At 39.9% G+C, this 19,420-nt stretch overlaps 1 protein-coding gene across 1 annotated transcript in view; it reads right to left on the bottom strand.

Moving 5' to 3' along the window:
* LOC129353527 (lamin-A-like) overlaps positions 1-10,706 on the bottom strand; it is a 32,156-nt gene extending 21,450 nt beyond the window's left edge. The window contains 2 exon segments of the mRNA XM_055022880.1: positions 8,092-8,441; positions 10,353-10,706. Coding sequence (XP_054878855.1) covers positions 8,092-8,420 — 329 coding nt within the window. The 5' untranslated portion in view covers positions 8,421-8,441; positions 10,353-10,706.
* Between the last annotated feature and the right edge of the window lie 8,714 nt (positions 10,707-19,420).

Genomic DNA, 19,420 nt, shown 5'->3' with positions numbered 1-19,420 from the left:
TTTTAATAACTTTCAAATTTTATTACTTCAAGACCTAATTTAAATTAATTTAATTAACTGCTTTTAAATTTAACTTTAAATCAGTTAAATTTGCTTTTAACTGCGTCTATTTAATGGGAACACTGCAATTAGTTTTTTTTCCCCAAATATTGGCAAGGTTTTGCACATATTTGTAAGTGCAGCTACAGATGTCAAAGTTTGCACAGCTTTCATCAACTCAAATTTAAAACTCAAGATTAAGAATGACATTTAAGACCTGCATCTCCACAAAATGTATGAATTTTATTCAGCCAACTGGAGATAAAATTGTTTTTACCTCTGTTAGATACAAAAATCTAGCTAGCTCAACAGCTAGTAAGGGCGCGATAGCAGCTAGTTAGCTTTAGCCTCAACCGATGTGAGTCGGAACACAAAGATTATGTCAGAGTGTGACTCAAACATTTACCCGACAGAAAAATCATGCAAGAAACAAATGATGCATATTAGACAAAATTTAAAAGGTGAACTATTATGCATTTGTAGACAGGTTATGGTAGAGCAAAGGCTCTTAGCCTTATGTTCATTACATCTTGTTGCACAAAATCATTCTTGGATAATGAGATTTTAGTCAGAATGAGCTGTTTTAAGGACTACTGTCACTTTATATACACATTTATTTAGATACACTTTATTTACACATGGAAACAGCTACAAAAAGATGCACAATTATACAACCTTATGTCTTGCAAAGCATCAGTAGAGCCTCCTGCACAACCAACAAGAATGCAGCAAGTAGTTTTCTGGATAGAAAGTCAGCAACAAAACACAGCAACTGTTGTACAACGCATTCAACCGGCTGACCAAATGTGCTTGAGGCCAATTAGGGTTGCTAGGCAATGGTCTGGGCTTCAGCAGTTGCTAGGCAACAATGCAGAGCATCATGATTTGTGACGTTACATGACAGAAGTTTTTGAAATGGCTCATTTCCCAGACCCCCCCCCCCCCAAAAAAATTAAAGTTCTTGTTCTGTTTTTAAAAGTCGTTGAAACCCAAATTAAATTATTAAAAAGTGCAAAATGTGAATAATTGAATTTTGCATAGGTCTCCTTTAACTTGTGATTTGCGGTGGGAGGTCAGAGGTCAGATTCAGGCTAAATGTACCTGTAGGAGCTCCTTCCAGTCAACCTTCCCAGAGATCCACCAGACGAGGCTGGAAGGCATCCAGGCAGACTAATGGAGAATGCGAAACTAAAAAATTAAAGTGTCTGCATCTCCAAGATAATTCAGCTCTGAATCATTATTCTAACAAGCCGTCTGGTATTGGGAATATTTTCTGGCCCCCCGGAGCTTCTTCGGAGAGCCGCGATTCAGTTCACATGACTCCCACATAAAAGAGCTCTGAGCTCAGATCTTCCCCGCCATGACTCACTATGACAGACAATTGTCCGCTGACACAATCCAGGCTGAGATCATAGCAAGAGAAGAAGAACAGAGGAGAAATGGGATCAAATGACATGAAGAAAGGCTGCAGGTGGGTGAGGAGAAGCAGCTCTGTCTCTAAACACTGATCACCTTCATGATGTACTGGGCCACCATCATGCAATGGTGCCTCCGTTAATGTTATTAGCTCCAGCAGCGCTGTTCCTGCTGGTTCGGAAAGCCGAGCTGCGGTGATGATCACTGGAGGGCGAAAGCAGTGGAGCGACGCCGTTATGATGCTGAAACATTTGAAATTTCAACCCTGAAATGTTTGATATTTTCCACTGAAACTGAAGTTTCCTTTGACCACCATGAAACTTTTGTGGCTGTAAATATGATGTTGTAACTGAACAGAGCTGAATTTGCATACATTGTGCCTGTTGGAGCATAAAACATTAGCAAGCTAAACTGACCTACTTTTCACTTGCAGAAAGTAATTCCGACTCCGAGAGAGATGGCAGATTGTTCCAGAAGGAAACCGATCACTTAACCTCACCATCGCTTTCAAACATTACAACGTGCATTCACAGACAAAAAGCAAATTAAAACATTCACGAGAATAATTGTGAAGCCTCCTAATATTTGTATTTTGCAGCTGCTGCAGCTGAATAAAGCAACGTTTCGTTCTCTAACAAGCTGCTGCTGACGGACGGATCTGCTGCTGTCGCTGAGTTTTCAGACTCTGCAAACAGCTGAAGGCCAAAATGTTCAGTGCCAAATCCAGTGCAGCTAAAATAAACAAATTTAGTCAGAGACAGCCCAAGGCATAAGCAAACCAAGCTTCTTAGGGCCCGAACTATCAGGGGCCTCGAATAAATGCTTGAATTTAGCAAAGACTGCAGATCTAAAGTTTGTTTGTTTGAGAATCAGTGTTGGACAATAAAACAATATATTTTGTGATAGGCATGTGACCAATCTATCTAACAGAATATTTGCAAAGCCTTATGGGAGATGTAGGCAGAGAAAAGGCGTTAACTCTCCTGACTAGCTAACTCACTCTGGTTACCTCGCAACAACCCCCTGGGGTGACTTGACTCCTACTAAAAACTCCTACTAAAATCTAGAACAACGTCTTGCAGTGAAAACTGGATTAAACCGTGAATGTTTGGCAGCATTTCAGATATTTAAAACAAGAAAACTAATCCATAATCATCTACAGTCGACTGACATGAATCACTTGCATCATGACAAGTTGTTCCAGTCGTGTTGTTCTTGAGAAAACTTGTAAATTGGATTTTATGGTGTCAGCACAGACATCACGATAAGAGCAGCTTTACTTTGTAAGACTGATCTTCATGGTTTGTTGTGTCGCCATGGTTACAATCTGATGCTTGGAGGTTAATTTTTTTTTATGTCTGAGTTTCAGTTTGTCGTTTCCAGTCAATTAAACTCGACCTTCTCTTCCAGATTTCTATCAACTCTGAACTGAAATGCTGCTCATGGTGCCCGGCAGGACGAGGGAGCCCAGGCCCCCATTTAACCTCCCACCGGCCCTGGAGAAACACGTCTTCCTTTTTTCCATTTTAGGAAAGAAACTAAAACGTTTTATCTGAGCAACTCCATAAATCCTCCTGAAGGCCCTAAAAGGCTCAGATGTTTAAAGTTTTACCTCTGCAAAGCGCCTGCGGTTCCCCTGACGTTAAATTTAGAAACTTGACTCGCTGGGATAAATGTTACGCTGCGTCTGATGACGACTCCGCTTCCTCTACAGAACGGTCAGTTTATTATTAGCTATGAACCCATTTTTTTCTCACAGCATCTGTGTTGCTCGGGTGTCGCCTTTAACCTGCAGCAAACAAAAATACAAGACCTGTTGCACAAAGTCCAGGGAATTTCCAGTTATTTATAGAATATCTGAATGTCCCACAGTGGAACAATACACAGCAATAATTCACCATAAGCTGTACAGACTTAAAACTCAGCTACAGTCCGGACTGAGTGGTGAAACATTCCCAGCACAGGAAGCAGGGATGTGCTGCATGATAAATCTACTTCCTTCATGGTTATGACTGTTACCACAGCAACATACGAGCCATCTTTGCCTCGTTAACAACCTTCAGTCTGCAGAGAAACATGTTCGACCATGTTAGAGCTTTTTTAATCCAGATCCAGAGACGGTTTCCCAAAAGAAAATAAAAGTCTTAGCAGAAGCTCGTCCTGCCTGGACCACGCCCTGAACCTCAACAGGTGGGGCGGCGCTGCGCTTTGTGTCTGGACAGGAAAAGGGTTCGTCTGTTTACCTGAAGATCACTATCAGACAGACCCGTCTGTCAGAACCGCAGCTCAGATGTTCTACAGCAGAGACGACAGGTGAACAAGTCAGCACTTGTTTGGGGGAAATGGTTAAAAAATGCGTTGAAAACTTCCTCTGTATGTTTTCCTGTTTGGATGAACGAGAAAAAGACAAACCGGCCGAATCCGCGTTGCTTTCAGATGACTTTGAAGAGGCAGCGTTCATGTAAAATTGACTTTTTTTTTGGCTTTACCTTGTTTTACGTTATTCCCTCATCAAACATACCTGGAACGTCGCCTCGCCTTTAACGGCAGGCGTAACCATTCATGGTAACACCTGGGTGGACTGAGCCCCCCCTGCCTTCAAGAAGCAGATCAAGTTTCTGCAACGCTCCAATCTGCTCCTGCAGACTAGCCAGCACCAATTAGCAAACTGTTGCCTTCAGTTGTTATAAACTGCTACATATCAAATATCCGTATATTGGGACTCTGTCTCTAAAAAGAATCAGGTTATCATGAGAAAATAAAACAACATGACAAACTTTAACAGTCCATCAACATCAATCAATCAGAAAACAGGAGCAACTTCAAGCAGTCAGCATATTGAGGTGAGGAAACCTTCCCCAGAGCAGACAAAGAGTCTAATGAGATCAATAATTTTTTTCAGCCACAAATTAGCAAACGGCTCAGGGCTAAATGTTTCAGAGGTTTTCTGAGACGTTGCTCAGCTGAACCCAGCAGAAGGAGCTCCACCCTCTACCTGCTTCTGCATATTTCACTTTCCAACTGTTTTTAAATCATTTCTGAAAGCAGCCGGAGCTGCAGGGGAATGTCTGGCATTCCGAGCAGACAGCTTGAGGTTCTCCCTGCAGGAAAGCGACATGTGCTACAGTTAGCTGAACAAAGCTGTGGGTGTGAGCGCAGCCTTCAGGCTGAACAGGTGTGTCCCTTCAGCTGGACCGGACTCAACGCTTCACCTGTTGCGTCGCATTCAGAGGGAAACGAGGACGGGGGCGAGCAGGAGTCACTCGGCCCACTCCACAGGCATCGAAAAAACCTGTGAGTCACCGCCGCGTCACGCCACCATGGCAACCAAACACCAAACAGGCCGGCTAAAAGCAGCAGAGAGGAGGGAGGAGTTTCACCACACAGGCGTCAGAAGATCTGCTTCCTCTGGAAAACAGCATCAGCGCCGAGGAGCAGAATCACAAGACGGAGGCTGAACGCTGAGATTAATCAGTCAGCAGCAGCTAATATCTCGGCAATCAGGCAGAAACAGAGTACTTCTCCACCAAAGACCTCAAATATTTAACTATTTGTCTCAGAAATATTCTTCAAAAAACAAAAAAAAACAAACATGGAAATTCTGGAAAAAAAACCTGAAAACTTTTTTGAAAAAAAAATTAAATAAAAATAACAGGGAAAAAAAACCTACACATTTTTATCAGGACGATAACGCTCCTGATAGAGCAGGAGATAAAAATCAAGAAGCATTAAACAAAACATTTATTCACAATTACTGGTTATTTTCAGGTCAAAATTACAACAAGAACATGGAATAATTACCTCTTAATATTCATTAACTCGCTTTTAATTTATAAAAAAGTATTTATGCTCTAAGAAACATGAGATTAAAAACTGTTTATTTAGATGATGTCTGAATTAACGTCTGTTAATCCCAGTCTTCATAATCTCACTGATTATTGGACAGTTTTCTTCTTCTGAACTGGAAACATTTTAATTTTGGGAAACATTTTAAACCCTTTGTTCTTTTCTTCATTGAATTTTTTTTATTTAACAGAATGAATGAGATAAAGTGGAGAAAAAATGTAAAATAATGTCTGAATGAGACAGGAAGTGCTTTTATTTTGATATCTTCAGCAGGAAGTGTTTCTGTAATGGAGCAGCTAGCTTAGCAGTGCCAAACTGAGGTTCGTTTATTTTGTCCTGACCTGGAGAAACATTTATATTATGATACTACAAGGCAACATGATCATAAAGCTTCGAGCCATCCCATAATAATTACTGGCTAAACTACAATAACCATGCAGCAGCTGTAGCACAAACAGCATCGTTTCATTATTATAAAGTCTTATTTTGTGATTTATGTTCATTTCTTAACTCTACAGTGTTTGAGGCCCTGAAGAGAACAAGAGACTTTTGTTTTTCTGCAGCAGCAGTTTTTCCACGCTGGAGGGAAAAATCTGGCTGCTGGAATGTTTCAGACACTGGGCCTAAATCAGAACCAGAACCACTCTGATGGGAAAAAAGGCAACATTTTAATACCAAGCTGAAACTAAAAGCTTGATTTAAAAGCTGCATTTATCCCTGCATGACGACAGGAACTGAGCCTCAACAAGGCAGTTGGAGAGGGAAAGGTGGAGCATTGTGTGAAGAGGTTTGTCCCTCTTCACAGCCCAGGCCTGAGGCGAGTTAGCAACGATTCAGTCACACTCAGCAAGGGGGAATGTCACCCGGAAAGCCTGTATCAGGTCTGGCTCCCTGCAGCATTCCTGCTCCAGAGGTATGCTGTTGCACCACTGTATGAGTTCAGAGCACTGGGTGTGAGCCGCAGGCAGAAAGAGCCTCACTGTGAAAATGCAACCATCAGATTTATTCATGCAGATCTGGACCCAAAGTTCCAGAGAAACACTCAGACTGAATCTGGCTGATAAACAACTTGTCACGATAATCAGCATGGATGCATAGCTCTCATGTGACTGTGCAGCTCAGCGTTTCCATCCTGCATGTTTTAGAGGTTTCCCTGCTTTAATGTGCTTCATTCAACTGATTGCAGTTCAACAAATGCCTGTTAATCAGTCATCAATTGAAACCAGAAGCAAGGAAAACATGCAGGGCAACGTGCCTTGAGGATCAGGGTTGGGACATACTGGTGTACTTGACCGCCATCTTGGTAGGCCGACCACTTCCGGTTCAGACTGGTGGAAACGATCCATATTCAATGAATTCTGATCCAGAACCACACAGAGTTCTGGGAGATGAAGTCAAAGGCTGCAGCTGCTCAACGTCTCATGACCAGCTAGCAAACTTACCACTGTTTGGTTACATAAGGTAACAAGCTGTTGAGTTGCACTGCAGTAGTTTGTGGATAAAACAGCAAAGGTCATGCCACCAGTTTGGCAGAATTTTAAATAAAAAAACTAATCAATAAACTGATATGAATATATAGCAATATATCGTGATCTGCATTCAGCCACATTGTCCAAGTTAATCCACACATAGCCGGATATCTGGGGAAATGGAAACATATTGTTTCCATCAGTAAACGGTGGAAAAAGGTTTACTGCAAGAATAATGTTTATTTTATGAAACGCGTGTAAGAGTTCTTCTAAAACTCAATGCTACACGAAGAACCCATAACTTTAAACGAGAGAAATTAAATGTAGCTTTAATTTGTTTATGCAAAGCAGAGCTTGAAGTTATGTTTGCAGGATACGGTTTATGGGCGCCAGCGTTTCAAAATCCTAACTTCTGAACTGGAACGCTTTTACCCAGAGTCCCAGGAAAGTGGCATGATTCACAGCTGACAAGTTTTAGCTTTGCGCTACACTGCCCCCTATAGGTTCGGCATGTTTCAAACAAACCTCCAGGGCAGATTTGTTCATGTGGATGAAAACTTTTCTGAAATCTTGTGTGTACAATATTTTTTGAAACAAAGACATGTTTTTATAAAAACAAAGATTCAGATTCAACAGAAAAAATCAGAAGCTGAAACATGAAACGAGCGTCAGAGGGATGGGCAGCGTTTGCTGATGAGCAACAGATGGAAAGAAACGCTAAACAACACGATGAAATCAGAAACAGTCGCCCTAAACACCATTTTTATCAATTAACCACTTTGTGCAGCATCACAAAGCAAATATTTAAGAAACAAAGATTCTCGGCTCCCCCTGCAGCGCGGCGCAGAACCGCGGCGTTACAGTCAGTTAAACTCAATCTGGAGTTGCATAATCAGTGACTGGTGTCGGACTGGGAGCCTGCTGGGCTTGTCACAACACATTTTACTGGATGATAAACTGTCACTGAAGTTATTGTGATAAACGACAATGTTGTAACTGCATTTTGCAACTAATATCACAATGCATCTTCTGAAAGATAAATACATTTTAATTTCCGAAGATCTAATATTGGAACTGGAAGACATTTTAAATATACAAAATATATAAACAAAACAGATTCTTGTTCAAACAGAATAAAAAAACTGAAATCAAACTATTTTGTTCTGTGTGCCAAATGTTTTTTGTTGTTTTTTCAAATGGTAGCGTTTCGATAACTTTAAAGGGCAGCATCCTCAAAAAGCAGCATGCAGATGGAAATGATTGCTCTCAGTTTGTTAATCCTGTGATGAATTGGTTGAAGTCTGGAAGCCGCCGCTCCTACCTGGCTTTCAGCTCCTTGTGCTCCTCCCGGATCTTGCTCAGCTCCAGCTGCAGCCGCGCCCGCTCCTTGGCCACCATGTCCAGTGTCTTGCGGGCGTCGGCCAGCTCCGTCTCGTACGCAGTCTTGATGCCGGACAGGTCGCGTGTGACCTCTGACTCCGACTCGGAGATGCGCAGCCGCAGCGAGGCGTTCTCAGACTCCAGGGAGCGCACCTTGTCGATGTAGACCGCCAGCCGGTCGTTGAGGTTGCACAGCTCCTCCTTCTCCTGCAGCCGGGTGATGCGGGTCGGGGAGACGGCGCTGCGGCGTTTCTGGCTTGGGGTTTCCATGGCGAGTGATTGTCAGCGGCTCTGGGGAAGGAGAGGAAGAGTTAATGTGAGGATCGTCAGAACTGGATTGTCTAACAGGGAGTTCACACCGGCTCCGTTTGAACTGCTTTAATCAAACTCCAGTCCGTTTGCATGGAAAGTCCAGTTTGACGTCAATCAAAGGCGAGTTCTGGTCTGGGTCCGGTTGAAGTGAACTCATATGAAACAAGGTTTTATTTTAACATCACGTCAAAATCTCTTCAATCACGCTTTGAATTTATTTCAATCAAAAAGTTGTTTCTCCAGACCTTTACTGGTGCATCAAGTTACTATAGCAACCATCAGCCCCGCCCCTTTTTCTGTTGAGAATCAGTTCTGCATTAAAATATATTTTAAACATTTTAGACTAATTTAATCACATATGGTGTTTCATGAATAATTCTGCCACGTTTTGTATGTATTTTAACTATTAATAATGTTGTGCATTTTATTTTACTGTTACCAAAGACAAGAGAAATCTTTAGTGTTTGAACTGAATATTTGAGGAGATTTATATAAACGGTTTAGAAATGTTTAACCAGGGACTGAAGCTGTGATTAGATAAACACCGTTTACTCACTCATTTCTGTTCTGTATGCATTGTTCTTATCAAATAAACTCATCAAATGAAGGTGAAACTGGTGAGTTTTGCCTGGATATAATTACACACTGTGCGGTATTTTAGTGTAAATATCTTAATGCAAATAAAATGAGACAACACTAACCACAGATTTTGTGTTTCTGCAGTGAAAGTTGGATCGCTCCTTCTTTTCCTTTCCAGAGTTTTGAATGAAAGATAAAGTTGCTAATTCCTCCATCTCTCCGGAGAAAACGTTCTGCTCAAACGTTTTCTTTGCACAAAACTTGTTGCAACATCTCCAGATATAAAACAATCCGAGCGCTGAGTCATGTGATAAACAGAGCGGCAGGATGCCCAGAAAAGGGCAGCAGGACTCAGAACGGGCTGGAGTTGGAGAAACTGACTCAACATGTATCTGAATGTCTAAACAGTGTTGGAGAAATTCTCTGCACTCGACAGAAACTCCAAAAACGCATCAGTGTCACTTCAGTCAGAAGAAGAAAGTAGATTTATGCCAAAAAACACTCAAATTGCAAGTAGGTTCATATTATTTGTAGTTTATTTAGAAAAACAAAGAAATTTCTAATTTCGAAAAGTTAAAAAAATAAAAATAGAAAAATTTAAATCTCAAATGTTTTCCAAAACACAAAAAACAGTTTGAATTTCCAAATGCAAAACATTTTCTACTTTTGGAAATGTTTTATTTAAAAAAAAAAAAAAAACTTAAAAAAAAAACATCTCATTGCAGAGCAAGATAAACAAAAAAATCAAATTGTTTTTTGTGGGGAACAAAAAATGCTTTTTTCTAGAAGATTTATGAGGTTAATTTCAAAAATTCATATTTTTTTTCTAGCAAACTTTCAACTTTTAAAACTCAGAAATTTTCTGATTTTTCCTAGAAATTTCCTGATATCAAAATTCCAGAGTTTTTTTGCATGAATCTACTCATTTTTCTTCCCATCTCCGACGGTCCAGTTCACCATTGAACCAGAGCATAAACAGAAACTAAAACAAGTGAAGCCTTTGAGGCTCCGACTCTGCAGAGATTTGCCAATAAGACGTAATAAAGTGTTTTTTATCAGCCGTTATCTCCACCAGTAATCATGCAGGACCATTCACGATTTGGTGAATGTTTGATTCTCCAGAGAGGAAAGTGGGCGGGAACGCCAAACTTCTCCATGCATCCCATCACCGCTGTCACTCCTAAACGCCATGTGGGTGGAACGCCCGAACACGCCCACAGAGCGACCTCATGCGTCGAGGCTCTCAGGAATAACCGAGTCCAAACGAAACCCGTCTGAACAGCGAGTCACAGAAACACGTGAGGATCTTACCGTAGCGGTGAGAAAGTCCTCCTGCAGACTGCGGAGGGGAAAAACAGGGAAGGCTTGTGGAAGTTGTTCTGCTGCGGTGAGGGAAGGATCGGCTGAAGGATCGGCTGAAGGACGCGGTCCTGCTCTGGTGGGTGTGTGTGCGTGCGGCTTCGGCTCGAGCCCTGAACTGCCTGCCTGCCTTCGCCACAGCGCCTCTACCTACTGCTGGAGCAGGAGAGGAGGCGGGGGAGGGGAGGCCACGAGGAGGAGCCAGGCGCCGGCTCCGTCTCCCTCCTACCACTTCCCTTCTCATTTTGCTCAGGCTGACCTCAGCGGCCGGACCGAGCGGTCTGTCAATAAAATACGGCAACACTGAAACCGAGCAGCTGGAGGGAGAGGGAAATGTGCAGAAACGATCCTTATCAGGGTTTTCAGGAAAAACTGAAAAATCCTGCAACAAAAAAAAAAAAAAAAAAAATGGGAAAAAAGAAAAGAGCTTTTTCAGAGGAGAAACTTCACTGATTAGAGCTCTAACTGGCTCTAATCAACCAGTTAGAGCTCAAATCTGGGAGGAAAATAAGCTGAAGTCCAAACCTGAAGGAAAATAATCCTTAAAAACAGCTAAATAAATCCCATAATTCACCCTGAAAGCCTAAAACATCTGATACAAACTGACCCCGCTCTTATATTTATTTCTCTGGGGTGGAGTTAATGGAGACACAGTCCAATCAGGTTGGGATGCAGGGAGAAACAGACGTTTTTATTTACCTCCTCACCATGGAAAAGAGTGCGCATGAGGCCAGACGGCGGCCCAGTTTGGGCATGGGGAGTATCCCGGCCCGGTGCCGGTCGGCCTCCCAGTAACACGGCCCAGTTAGGAGCTGCTCCTGCCCACACCAAGACCTTTCCACTGCCAGCTCCAGGCAGGCCGCCAGAGGGAGCTTCTCAAGAAAAACATCTGCCATCTTTAGATCGAGTTTATTTTTCAGTTTGTTTGTGTCGCACATTCAGGCATCTGTAAAAAGCCTGAGCTGCCAAATCCGATACCGATTGTTTTTGTCAGAAATGTTGACAAATATAGCAAGAAAGTCACCAAGTTTGTAACAGTGAGGCAACTATTGGCTGCAAAGATGCAGACATGACCTGGTGGGCGGGGCCAACAGTCAAACCTGCCAGTGCAGAGCAGAAGAGGACAGTAGCTGATTTTAAGACATTTGCAGAGGGAGATAAGATCAACTTCACATTTAACAATAATCTCCTCCTAAATGAAGGAAATTGGGCCGATAAATCGATGCGACCTACATATTAGTGTTCACTTAGTGTTACAGTTTTAGAAGAGATCCCTGCTGCTCCCTCTCTGAACTTGTTCCATCCACATTGAAAAGTTCACTGAAAATAATCAGTGGAGGATTTCAGGATTTATTCCACCACTGTAAGAACAACTGCTTCACTTTGGTCCGGAACAGTAAATCTAAGGATTGGTCATCAGCAGAGACGCGGTTCTTATTCCGAACCAAAGAATCAACCTGACCGACTCTGCAGACGTCCATGTTGGCTGTGGATCCTCTTCCTCTCTGTCACCTTCTCTTCATGGTAAATAATGAAAGCAGGAAAAACTAAAACCAGACAAACCCATTGGTTTCTCGGTGACTTTCATCTTTTCCAAGAAAAAGGGGAGTTTGGATGCAAATGACTTTCAGCCTCGAAAGGAAAGTAAAACGTTTTCAGATCAACTTCAATCATGTTTAAAACCAGAGGAACGAGCTCTGCAGAACCAACGAATGTTTCAGTTCGGCCCATCCTGCACTCATCCAGATTCCAAGTTAAAGATTCACAACTCAACTCAGTTCGCAAGAAACAATTTACATTTATGACCAGTCAGTCGCTCCGTCTCTGTCACAGAGACAACTTTCTAGAAAACTGATAGTGGATGTGAGTCATCCAGAAATCCAGAACGCAGATTAACATCAAACAAATGTTGCTTTGTGTCTTTAGTTTCCAATGCAAATGAGGAGAAAACAGGGCAGGTCAGATATCAGAGTGCGAGACGCAAACAAACGGCCAGAACCGTCTGATCCGATGACAGGAAGTGACTCTCCAGTGGGAATCTGAGGAAACTCTCGTGACAAACTGCCCACATTCAGACGCACTGAGTCATCTGGACCGTTTTCTCCTTGAATTCAGCCCGATTTCTGGAACCGCATGGTTTTCCTCCAGCGTGCCTCATCGTCTCCGACTGGAAAAACTCTCAGACATCTGACCACCAAGGCTATTACCGTTAGCCAGAACTAGCAAAAACAACAAAAACTTCAAAAAACATTTCCGTTAACAGTAAAGATACGACTGGACCTATATTGTCCATTTATAAAACTAAAACATACTAAAATTATAGATATAACCACTTGTTTTCATGTTTATTAATTCATTTATTATTTCATCCTTTTTTTCTTTTTAGTTGGACTTTGAGTCTGAAATAAAGTTTCTGTTTATTAATATTTTACTAGTAGAAACCAGCAAACACTCTAAAAACTGATTTAACTCAACCAGCTTCAGGTTTTAGAAACTCAAACTTTGGAATCATCCAAACATTTTGTCCAAAACAGATCTGCCGTTTCTACCGTTTGTCCTCCAACATGGCAGATACCTTGTTTGCTGACGTCATATAAAACGATAATAAAGCTACTTATTCCATAAACTGGGAAATAAGAGCGGCTCCTGAAGGTGGAGTTTACCGAGCAGCCTTCAGCTCAGAACCCATTTCAAAGTTTTTTTCTAGAAAATTTATATTAAAACATTTTCTGAAATTTTCAACTTTTGAAACTGAGAAATTTACATTCACTTCTAGAAAATTTCTAAGATCATTTAAAAAATAAGTAAATCAGTTTTTCAATATAAATTAGCCCTAAAATGCCATTATAGGGTTAAAAACGTCCAGAAGGAACATAAGGAATTAAGTGCCAGTTCTGATTATTGTATGCGATTGTTATTTACATCACCAGAAATAAATGCAAACAAGATTTAAATCTTTTAAAGCTCAGAAATGTCCAAGTTTTTTCTAAAACACATCTGTGATCAATTTCTTTAAAATGCGTTTTTCCAATTCAATAAACTTTAACTGAACAAATAAATCACTAGCTGACTTCTGAAGAACCTGCTGGAATGCAGAAGAGGTAAATCCAACATTTAAAGAACTAAACTGATTCAAAATGTGACAAATAATCATCATCTGAGGGCCAAAGTTGCATCAGACTTTCTGAATCCACAGAAGCTGGAAGGAAACTGAGATGAGATTTAACTCTGAGGTCAAACATCCAGAGAAACTGCTGATTAAACCATTAATGTACCAGATATTCACTGTTTAGAGTTTACAGACTTAGTTTTACTGACTGTGTTTTAATAAAATCTACTTTGTTGCAAACTAAGCTGCTTTCTTCATCAATCACCTTCAACCTCCCAGTTTGCGCCTCTCTGGCGCCCCCTGCTGCCACACTATCTGCTGTGAAGTAATTCAGTAACAAAGCGCCACCCAGCGGCTGAATCGCTGCATAAAAACTTTTTTCCCCTTTTCCACAGCATGGGTCACTAAGTTCATGAACTGACTCAACTCCTTGTCTGTCTGCCCACTTCAATAAATCGCCACAGGGAGGAACAAAGGGGGAAACTTTCATGAGAAAACCAGCGCGTTGTTGCGCATCTCGCCTTACCTTCTATCTTTGCAGCTGTTTCCAACACGCCTCTGCTGTTCACGGTCTGCGTTGACCTTTCAAAATGTCGACAAGCCGCTTAATCATCGCTTTATCTCCTCTCTGAAGGGCGTCTTTGAGTCTTTGAACCTAACTGAGAGCTGCAGAACCGAACCGAGCCGAGTCCAGACCGCCACCACCTGCAGATCTGCTCTGCTGATTGGGCTGCCAATCTCTGCTAATTACGGTGAAACCCGCGGGCGCCCTCTGGCGGCAGCCATCAGCAGAGCATGGCAGTATGAACTCATTTCCACAACTTGAGTCTGATAGCAACTTTTAAACCTCTTTAAATTCAACATTAAAATATTCTTTTTTTAGTTATTTCTTTTATAATAAATATATTTTCAGAGCATGACATTTTAAAAAATTAGAAAATTGGTTAAATGAAGAGTTTCAGTCCTGAAAACTATTTACAGCTCATTAAATTATCAGATGCCTCAGAGAAATACAAACAAATCTGAGAAATGTGTCACCTTAAACTGTTTCAGTCTCTATGTGTCTAAAGTTCAGAGTTTGGTGGATTAACAAAGAAATGTTCATTTTTACGGCTGAAAATGAGTGAAAAGCAGCCAAAGTACAAAAAAATAACTACAAAAGAAGAGATTTTCAGAAGAAAATACAAAAATTTCTTAAAGACATTTCAGACACAAAAAGGAATTAAACCTGGAAATTTTAAATTGAAAAATTTAAGATTTGCTCGGAAAAAAAGAAGCTTAATTTAAACTCAGAAAATCTCTAGAAAACATTTGGGAATTTTTGAGTTCCAAAAGTTGAAAATCTTAGACTTTTGAAAATTGTCAGAGTTTGTTTTTGCCGTCAGTTTGTAAACGGGACTCGTGAACTTTATTTATTTCATAAGTGGGACAATCCAATAAAAAGTAACAAAAAAGAAGTGGTAAAAACATTACATTTGGAAATCAATCTGAAATCTTTGGAAATTTCTGAGCTGCAATTGTAAAAAAAAAAACAAAAAAACAACAAAAAAAAACAATAATAATAATAAATAAGCTTACAAGAAAAAAACATCTGAAAATATTAAATGTTGACATTCAAAAGTCAAAATTTAGGGTCAGAAATTTTTAGATAAATCTCAGAAATTCTAGATTTTTCTCAAATTAGGAGATTTTCTGAAAATTTGAGAAAAATTAAAAATTTTTCTTCAAATTTCAAAGATTCCAAAGAAAAATTTTTCAAAACATGTCACAAATATTTTGAACTTTTGAAGCTCATAAAGTTTCCAAAGATGAAAATTTTAAACTTTTGAAATTTCCAAGTTCGTTTCTGGAAAATTTCTGAGATGAAGCTAAAAGTCTTTTTTGTTTTAAACTTTGTCCTCCTCTGTTTTCTATCCCATATATTGTTTAAATGAGAATAAATAGCAGCAGCATCATTTTCACTCAGGACACAAACCCCTCTTTGGCAATGATTGATTGGCTGACCTGCTCCGGGTTTCACATGAATTGATAATTTAATTAAAGCGGCCGCCACTGCGCCATCAGGCCACCATTCCTCAAGGCAACAAAAGCAGCATGACTGCCATTACGGCGCGGTACAGATGGTCCGGTTGAGCAGCGCAGACAGTTTAATTCTTCAGTCCAAACACAAACAGCAAACACAAATAAAACCGAACCGGAGTGAAGCCGCTCGGCTTCCTGGACGCTCTCATCATTATGTAACCGCCGAGCATGAATTTTACATGACTGATGCTGCAGAGCTCAAATGGTTTGTTTAGGCGCCTAATGTTCATGAATGATCCAGCAGGACTGTGGGTCACACTCTGGAAAACAAAGGCTGAGTGGATCCCCTGATCCCAACTCTGCCTGCAGGACGGGAACAGCCCGGCGTCTGTGCTGCTAAGAAACTATTGCATAAGCTTGTGTTTCAGACGACAATCACAGCATATTTAAAGGGTAAAATATTCCAAATACTGAATTAAATCTGTAATTTATAAAGTAAAACAGCCACAGACACAGGAAACACTTAATCACTGAAGTAATCTACATAAGAGGAAAAAAGAAAACCGCTGTTGATCTGCGTCTTGCATCCTTTTATCTGAACCGCATCCAAGACAGTCTGAGCTCTTCCTGTTTCCTCCAGACGGCTCCATCATAAAGCTGCAGAAAGCCTTTAAAAAGTAATGATATTATGTTTCCGGCTCATTTTAAAGTTCCTGGTCCAAACCAAAGAGGGAGGACGGCCTTCCGTCACCTCGGTGGAGACGCTGCGACGCAGGACAGGAAGCAAAGATCATGTTTTCAGTCCACTATCACTATTACCCTGAACATGTTTAAGGATTTTTAAACTATCAGGAAACAAAAAAGAAAATAACTTCACCTGTTTGTTCAGTCACAATCAGAGCAGTTTAAAGTTTTCATGTCCAACCTGTTGAATATTTTATCTAAACTTTTATGAACTAAACTGGATTAACAGCAAATCAAAGAGAAAACTATGGACTAAACGTAAATTTAAGAGTTCCTCCATGTTTTCAGTTTTTTCTCATATTCATATCATTTTAGACTCGAGTTTGAATTTGAAACTAATTTCCTTATAATGTGTGTGTGAACATACACACTCCCACTGTTCATATTTTTTTCACACTTTTAAGATGAAACATAATTTGAGTGAAAACCAAAAGGCAGAACCCGACTGACAGGATGAAGTAGGCTGAAGGATCATCACCTCTGATCTAAAGAAGTCCCAGAACAGAGTTTAATGTTTTATTTCCAAAAGTTACATGTCAAGCTTTGCGGGCCTCACTGCTTCAGCTGAGGTCAGAGGTCATGATCCAACAATAACAACAACAGAGCAGTTCGCTTCAGAACCTTAAAGTCCAGGAGAACAGCTCAAAGATAGAAGATTTTTAGAGTGACCTAGTCAAAGTCTGGACTTTATCGAACAAAGAGTGGGCCAAAGTTCTTGCTGTTGGTGTCAGAGAAGCTTCTTTTCCACGTATTTCCAATAAAATCATGATTTAAAATCTGCACTTTGTGTCATGAGCCCTGATTTCTGTCCTGAAATGATCATTGATTTGAATTATGGGTGAAAGGATTTTGTCCAAAAATCTGAATAATTTATGACACTTCAAAATGAACCCCAATATAAAAGCTGACAGGTTAAATGTGATTTATTATCTCTAACACAATCGTTGGGTTTTAAAACAGCAAAGGTCAGAAAAGCTTTTATAGTTTATTTTCAACAATGAACCAGAATGGGAACAATAATGTTCATAACCTGAAACTTTTTATACATTTTTATCCGAATTTCTCCAGATTCTAACTTATTGCAATAATTTACACAAGTTTCTTTTTCCTAGTTTTTTAAATCGAATGGCGGAGTTATAATTTCTCATGTCACAAATTTCATCTGACATTTATTATTTATTTATTATTAGTGCAAAACATCCAGATCAGCTGAAACTTTTACCATTTTTTAAAAGAAATCTGAGAAACTAAACACATGAATATGCAACAGTTTTTGTTACAAATTAGTTGTTAAGAATAATATTCAGCCTGTAAAAGGCTGAAAGAACAAAATGCTGATTGATAAAATCTTCAGCTCAAGGCTGGACGAGCCAGAAGCTCACATCATAGAAGACATCTGACTTTTTTATGTAATTAGTGTGAAGAGATTTCTGCTTGTTTGAGCAATTTTCTACAAATTCAGATCTTTATCTTCTTCAGAAAACAGAGAGAAAACGTCTGGAAAGTATGAATGTTTCTTCCATGTTATCCAAACCTGAAATTGATCAAACACAAAATCCATACTTTTTGCTTCTTCACAGCTGATGTAATTCCAGCTGATGATGTGAAGTCACATTTTGACATCTTCTTTGATAAGAAACGGGACGACTCCCGGCGTTCCTGGGAGGGTTTTCTTTTGTTTTTACAGATGTTTTATTCATAAAATATTAATTAAAAACAAAGTTTCATCTCTGCCGCTGCTCAGGTGCTCCAGGTTGGGTTTCAGGAGGAAAAGTGTGAGATCATCCCCCCGATCGAGCAGCGAGCAATGAGGTGAGCCTTACTCATCATCACTGGGCGTGTCACCATGGCTGTTCGGCATCAGCGTGATTACACATGGCAGACGAGAGAGAGAGAGAGAGAGAGAGAGAGAGAGAGAGAGAGAGAGAGAGGAGGGGGTGGAAACAGGGAAAGTGAGGGGAAGAGATGACCTAATACCCGTAAAAAGCCATGAAGTCATCCCACCTGACTCATATTCCCAAATGACAGCAGCTCTCCTGATCACAACGTCCTGCTGGACGTTTCCTGCTCATCGGCTCCAGCAGGTGGAATATCATCAAATATCTCACCTGCTCATCAAAATAATAAATATATTTCATGTGTTCTGACTCTCCATCAATCAGGAGGATCATGAGATTTCAGATGAATTAAGACATTTCTTTAAATTCAAAGTTATTTCTTTTACACCGCAAAAGCATAAAATCTTACCAGATTATCTCACTTGTAAAAGGAGAAATGTCTTCATAGAAATGAAATAATCCACCAACAGAATTAAAGAATTAACTTAAAACAAAATCCTACATCTTGCTGAGAAGCTACTTGTTTTATTTCAGGTAAAATAAGATATTTACTCTAGAAACTAAACCAAAAGTACTTGGTGAGATTTTGTTTTTATTTATTTATTTATTTTTTGCATTTTGCCCCCTGCATTTGATGCAAAATTACAGTTGCATTGTCATTATTATTATTATTATTATTATAAGATTTCAAACTAATGCTTAAAATGAAAATACTTGGGTAGAAGTTGTGCTTAAATATTACTGTAAGAGATTTGTCCTTATGAAAATTTGGACTGAGATTCATATCTAAATGATTTTGCCAATAATATGGCCGAAATTAATTGACTTTATAAATATTATATGTAAACTACACCGGATTTCTCAGCTTCAGGTAAATTACCCACAATCCTGCACTGCATCACTGTCATGGTGAAGAGACGACTGGAAAGTATAAAAGCTTCAATCTGGTGTTTGAATAAACCAAATAGCAAATTAAAAACCATAAATATCTTTGTTGTTGAGCTCATATGTCTATATATGTAATAATTCAGCAGCAAAAACGAGTTTAAATTGAAAATGTTGCTTATTTTGTCGATATATGGTTTTTAATTAAAATGCGATTAATTACACACCCTTAAATTAATGCTATTAAACTTTTTAATGAGTCCCACCACTAATTTGAACAGTTCATCAGTTGTTTCATCACATTCTGCCTCTGAGGATATTGATGATCTGGATATTGATGATCTGGATATTGATGATCTGGATATTGATGATCTGGACATTGATGATCTGGACATTGATGATCTGGACATTGATGATCTGGA

The sequence above is a fragment of the Poeciliopsis prolifica genome, unplaced genomic scaffold, assembly GCF_027474105.1.
Source record: "Poeciliopsis prolifica strain line A6 unplaced genomic scaffold, Auburn_PproV2 SCAFFOLD092, whole genome shotgun sequence".
Classification (NCBI taxonomy): Eukaryota; Metazoa; Chordata; class Actinopteri; order Cyprinodontiformes; family Poeciliidae; genus Poeciliopsis; species Poeciliopsis prolifica.
This window is presented reverse-complemented; position numbering and strand designations above follow the sequence as displayed.